This window comes from Rissa tridactyla, chromosome 19 (genome assembly GCF_028500815.1).
Source record: "Rissa tridactyla isolate bRisTri1 chromosome 19, bRisTri1.patW.cur.20221130, whole genome shotgun sequence".
Classification (NCBI taxonomy): Eukaryota; Metazoa; Chordata; class Aves; order Charadriiformes; family Laridae; genus Rissa; species Rissa tridactyla.
In genome coordinates, this window is record NC_071484.1 from 1,889,615 (window position 1) to 1,895,470 (window position 5,856).

General features: G+C 51.2%; 1 protein-coding gene across 1 annotated transcript; it reads left to right on the plus strand.

Annotated features, from left to right (window-relative positions):
- Positions 1-923: 923 nt before the first annotated feature.
- Positions 924-1,238, plus strand: LOC128919106 (feather keratin Cos2-3-like). Its single transcript, XM_054224089.1, has one exon. The coding sequence runs from the start codon at positions 924-926 to the stop codon at positions 1,236-1,238; it is 315 nt and encodes a 104-aa protein (XP_054080064.1).
- Positions 1,239-5,856: the final 4,618 nt, after the last annotated feature.

Consider the following 5,856-nt stretch of genomic DNA (forward strand, 5'->3'; position numbering starts at 1 on the left):
AGTGCAGTCCACCTGCCCAGGAAGAGAAAGACCAGTAACAATCAGAAAGGGCTGAGAGGGAGAGAGGGAAAAGGACATGGCACGTCTCATGTATGGGAGTCCTTCGGTGTCTGGTCAAGGCTGAGAGGACCTTGGTCTTTCCTGCCAATGAGGCTGAAAACAACCCCGAAGAGTGCCACAGACCAGTGTCCTTAGTCTGTACAGGATCCCTCCAGCAATTGGTGTGGGTGTTATGCCCGCAATGATACACTACTGCCCCAGAAATTTTAGGAACTCTAATTCTAACACTCAAAACAAACATCCATGAAGGAATGACCATGGCATAAACAAGGAAATTAAAAGGCACCAAGAAACCGAAACATAGGCTATATCATTAGCTGGGATGTCTTACATTTCAGAAGAGCTTGTCAGCAAATTATTAACCCTGCTAGGGCTACCTCTGGGCCTGGGGCAGTGCAGGACCAGTATAAAAGCCAACACAGGTCCTTGGCCTCTCATCCACTTCACTCCTTCTTGTCCTTGGGAACTAGGTGAGTTTGAAGTCCCTTATCCTCCTCCTGCTCCTACAGGATGAAGCCATTTCTCAGTGGACATGTCAGATAATACCTGCTTTGTCCTATAGCGGGGCTTGGGGCTGCCTGTCCTGGGAGGGGAAGCGGGGAGAAGGTCTAGCATGGAAAGAGGCTGAGTCTTGGTTGAGGGGACTCTTGGGCTCTTGGCTAGGAAAGAGCTTTCCTGGGCCTGGCTCTCTTTGCATAGTGCCCACGGGGACCGGCAAAGAGGCGCATGGGCCTCCCTGCACAGCCTCCAGCTCCTCGCCCAGTTCAGGCCTTGGCTCCCTGGTGGCTGGTGGACAGGCTGCTCCTCGCGCGCTCCCATGCTCCTCCCTGCCCTTTCCTCCAGGTGCCCTCCGGCCCCGCAAGATGTCCTGCTACAACCGGTGCCAGCCCTGCCTGCCCTGCCAGCCCTGTGGCCCCACCCCGCTGGCCAACAGCTGCAATGAGCCCTGTGTCAGGCAGTGCCAGAACTCCTGCGTCATCATCGAGCCCTCCCCCGTGGTGGTGACCCTGCCCGGCCCCATCCTCAGCTCCTTCCCGCAGAACACTGTTGTGGGATCCTCCACCTCTGCTGCCGTTGGCAGCATCCTCAGCTGTCAGGGAGTGCCCATCAACTCTGCCTGCTGTGACCTCTCTGGCATTTCCAGTCGCTACTGTGGCAGGAGGTGCCCCCCCTGCTAAAGCCATTGGTGACTTCACACAGAAGGACCCCCAGGAAGCTAGAAGATTATGCTGGTCTGACGAAAGAGTGTTGGGTCATCACTTTCAGAGATGCTGAGCATTCATAGCCCCACCTGCAAAGAAAAGCAGGAAAAAGCACGCCTGAGCTCTCTGAAAACATGGCTTATGTATAACTTGCTTGCTTCTCGCTCTTTTTTTCTTTCCCATTTTTCTGTTGTCTTCTGCTCCCCAGGGCCATGTTTTTCCAAATCCAGCACTGCAGGGATCTGCTGCCCCCTTGCCTTTGCAGTGTAGGCAGTTCACAGTTTGGGAACTCCACCCTGGCCTCCGGGCACATTCTCTTGGATGATCTGGTGCTCCCTGCATCAGACCCCCCACTTGTTTACCTCATTTCCCTCTTTTAAATCATTAAAATTCTGCTGCAACCCAGCCTGAGCTTCTGTGTGGTCTTTCCTTCTCAAGATGCTCTCACAATCTACCCAGGATTAAAACCATTGCTCTGGTGAAATCTACATGAAGTAAGGGCACATGGGCACGCTTCCCTATTCTGCGAGGAAGGAGAGATTGGGGCACACTGCACTGCGAAGTTGTGTGCAGTGTTTCTACCACCTGAGGAAGATATTGCTAACTGCCAAATGACAGTGGCCAACAGGGACTGTCTTGCTGCATCTCTGCCCACACATGCCTCCTCAGGCTTGCAGTGTGTCCTGCAGATGGGAATCATGCCTTCTGCTGAAATCAACTGAGGAGCTGAAAGCCTGCAGGAGGCCATACAAGCTGTTTGGGAATAGAGTCCCTCCTGCTCTGAATAGAGTTTTTTGGAGGAGTAGGCTCAGACAGAAGATTGCTGTGAAGGACAGACAGCAGGAATGGGAGTGGGTGAATAGCCCCAGGAACGATCCCCAAGCACGGGCATGGCCAGCTCCCATGGGCACAGATAGCAGTGACAAGACTTCCATGCAACACCATGATGACTTGGTGCAACACCATGATGACTTGGTGCAGCCCCTGGCTTCACCCAGCTGTTGCACAGAGAAGCAGGGCTGAAGTGATTCACAAGCTAGTTTTGGCCAGGCCACACTAAATCACAAACTCAAATCCCAATTCCATATGCAACCAACATCCCCATGCGTCAGGGCAGATCCCGGGCCACAACCAGCTCCCACACTCCCACAGCTGCTCTGTGCTACCTGATGTTCCCCCAGGATAGAGTAGCTTTCCTTGGGAACAGGGCCCTCTAAGGCCTTATCAGTGCCAGGACTCAGTTCTGATGCTGAAAGTCTCTGAGTGAGAGTAGATACCCCTACCTTGCCTTGGGATGTGGTGGTTACCGTGGGACGTGCTTCTGCAGTCGGTAGCATCTGTAAGCTGTCTCTTTTGGGCAGCTCTAGATTCAAAAGTGGTCTCACTAGCTTTCACTGTTGTTCTTGGGCACTGGTTGGAACAGCCCCAGCACATCAAACTAACTGAGCTGGAGGAGTTTCAGAGCGAAGACTGTAGGTATCCAGGTCTGGGGCTGTGGAAACCAACTTACCCCAGGTAGGAAGTTGAAACAAAGCCAGAAGGTCTTTTCCTCTGCATGGAGGTCCCTCATCTACATCCAGGCCTATCCTGTGGACGGCAAGTAGTTCTCTCACTGCCCAAGGACAAAGAGGCAATGACCCTCTCTGGGGCACAAAGTGGTCAGTGGTTCCCATTGTGCCGTTTCCTTTCTATCTACCCTATTCCAAAAAAGTGCCTTTCCTTGGCAGAGCCATGGCTCACTCCACAGCACATTCAAGGCCAAGGGCAGGAGTGGTTCCTAGAGGTGAGCCTGGAGATGTGCACATCCAATGTCTCCTGTCTGTCCACACCACCAGGAAATCAACCTGTGGTCAGGGGCTACAGGCTGAGTCCAAACATTACCCAAAAATGTTCCATTCAGTTAATTCAGAAGAGTTAGCATGACCAGCACTATATGTTCATTCTCTGAATTTGAATTTGATCGATTGGGATTGGCTCAACCATTGCATTAGTGATTCAACACCCAAAAACCAAACCCACAAATCCCCAGGTCCTAAAGCACTAGACAGCCACCCAGTAACCCTTGTCAGCTGTGGTCTACAGTTTCTGGAAACCCCAAATACATGCTCGCTACAAACTCATGCAGGAATTCCCAATTTTGCAACATTACTCCACAGTTTATTGTCAGTGCTGAGCTGATGGCAACAGGGTATGGGGTTGTGCGGGCATCACAGGAAGTTGACCTTTTTAGTGTCCCATGACCCTCTGTATCCACACAGATTACACAACAGATTCAAGCCTTTAGTTCACTTCTGTTGTTCGTGTTCACGTCACTGCATCTGGCCTACTTCTGTTGTTCATGTCCACTGAGTTTGTGTTAAGGTCATATGGTTTCACTATTAGCGCCCAAATCTAGGTATTCTTTTCCTATGATACTTCAAAATTTCTTTCTAGACCTCCCCCCTCATCTCGTGGTAATGATTAAAATGGTGTCACCCCTGAAGCATCCATGATCTCGCAAGGAGCTGCTGAAGACACTGCTGTGTGGGAAATAGGAGCTGAGGCACACGAAGACCCATCGAACCAGGTGAAATTCCCCTCACACCATGTCCTTTGCTCTGCTGCTGGGTACCCTCTTGCCCTTGAGTCAAAGGGACAGTGACCTGTGGATGAGTCCGCGTGGGAGCAGGACACCGCCAAGCATCTGTGGCTGTGATTACATCAGTGCCACAGCAGATATATCTCTGAAGGGATTGTGGATAAGTCCATGACAAAGCAGGGGCAAGGGGAGGAGTCCATTCCAATGCTAAACTCTCTCATATGGTCCAAAGGGACGAGGGTGGACATAGTAAAAGATATACCTTTGAATTGTTATAACCCATGATTGGAGTTATGGGAATGATACAGAATGTACTATAGCAGGAAACACTCAAACCAATGGAGGACAAGTCTCACCAGAAGCACTGCAAATGCAGCCGTGAACCAACTTGCACTGGCTTTAGTGGCCAGTAACTCTGTGCAATGTACCACTTCTTCTCTCCTGAGAGACCACCGTAACAGGAGGAGCCCAAATTCATGAACTAAATTAACTCAATGGACATTTATGGAAATTTTGCAGCCATTATACAGGGGTGGTCCATAGACTAAGGCAATTAGATTAAAGAATGGGAAGAGGGGGTGGTAATTAATAAGGGTGTATTAGATAACGTGGGACACGAGCGTCACAGAAAAGGTATAGAAGAAGGGGTGCAGAATGAACTGCTTTTGGCTGGGATAGAGCCTATGAAACGTTTCTTCATAGCAGCTGGTGTGGGGCTACGTTCTGCCTTTGTGCTGAAAATATTGTTGATAGTAGAGCGATGCTTTAGTTGCTGCTGAGCAGTGTCTACACAATGTCAAGGCCTTTCCTGCTCCGTAGACTGCCCTGCCAGCGGTTAGGCTGGGGGTGCACAAAAAGTTGGGAGCGGATAACAGCTGTAACAGCTGACCCCAACTGACCAAAAGGATGTTCCGTACTGTATAACGTCATCCTCCACAATGAAACCGGGGGGGGTGAGGTTGGCGGGGGCTGTCACTGGTCGGGGACTGGTTGAAAATCCATCGACTAGAGGTGAGAAATTGTTATGTTTTGCATAATTTTTCCTGGTTTTATTTTCCTTTCCTTTTTTCGTTGGCTTTTTTCTGTCGTTTTTTCTTGCAATTTTTCTTCAATTATTAAACTGTCTGTATCACAACCCATGATTTTTCCCACTTTTATCCTTCCTGTGTGGTGCTTAGTTGCTATCCCGGGTTAAACAACAAAAACAACGTGTCAGCGAGTGAGTCAAGGCCAGGATGAGGTCTCATGAAAGTAATCAGGGATCAACAAAGTCCAGCGCTAAGCAGGTGCATTCATAGAGACGAGGCAGGTGTCAGGTCAAGCTGGGGAGTCACCCGCCTGTCAGGGTCCAAACGGAGAGCAGTGGGGTCCATGTCCAGACACAGGCACTGGTGTGTCACCACCGGAGATGTAACTCAGGTCGGGGCCAAGCACTGGAACGTAAGCTTGAAAGCTGTTCCCATGGGAAGGAGAGTTGGCTGTGGTTGAAGCCTCCCGGGAGCAATGATCTGGCAATGATCTCAGCAAGGCCGACAACGGGAAGGGGGCAGCCCTCAGCTGTGCTACCTCTGAGCTGGGTCTGTCCAACCATCCTGCATCTCAGAGCAGAGCAACAGCGGGACCTCGGTCCCTTTAGCCCAATACCCATTTGGTGCCAGGTCTCGGCCCCTGCCTCACTCAGCACCAGGCTGATGAGCCATAGAAGTGCAGCTGGCATTGGCATGGCCACGAGGAGCCTCTGTCCCATCCCAGTCCCCAGCAACACTGCGTCATAAGGGGATGGATTCAGGGACAATGGCCTGCCAAGACCGGCAGTCTTTCTTGTCCTTTCTCCCTCTGCATAAAGCAAGAAATAGAGGGCGCCGGAGGCAGGCACTGCATTTTGGGTCTCCGGGCACCTCTCTGCCAGGCCAAAGGCACCACCATTCAGCTGTAGGTGGGATCCTTCTGGCAAAGGCAAGCTGCTACTCTGCAGTGCTCATGGACACACCAGGGGAGAGTCCCCCTGCCATGACC

Bases quoted from the DNA above. Each gene is read 5' to 3' on its own strand.
- LOC128919106 (XM_054224089.1), top strand. From the start codon at position 924: ATGTCCTGCTACAACCGGTGCCAGCCCTGCCTGCCCTGCCAGCCCTGT.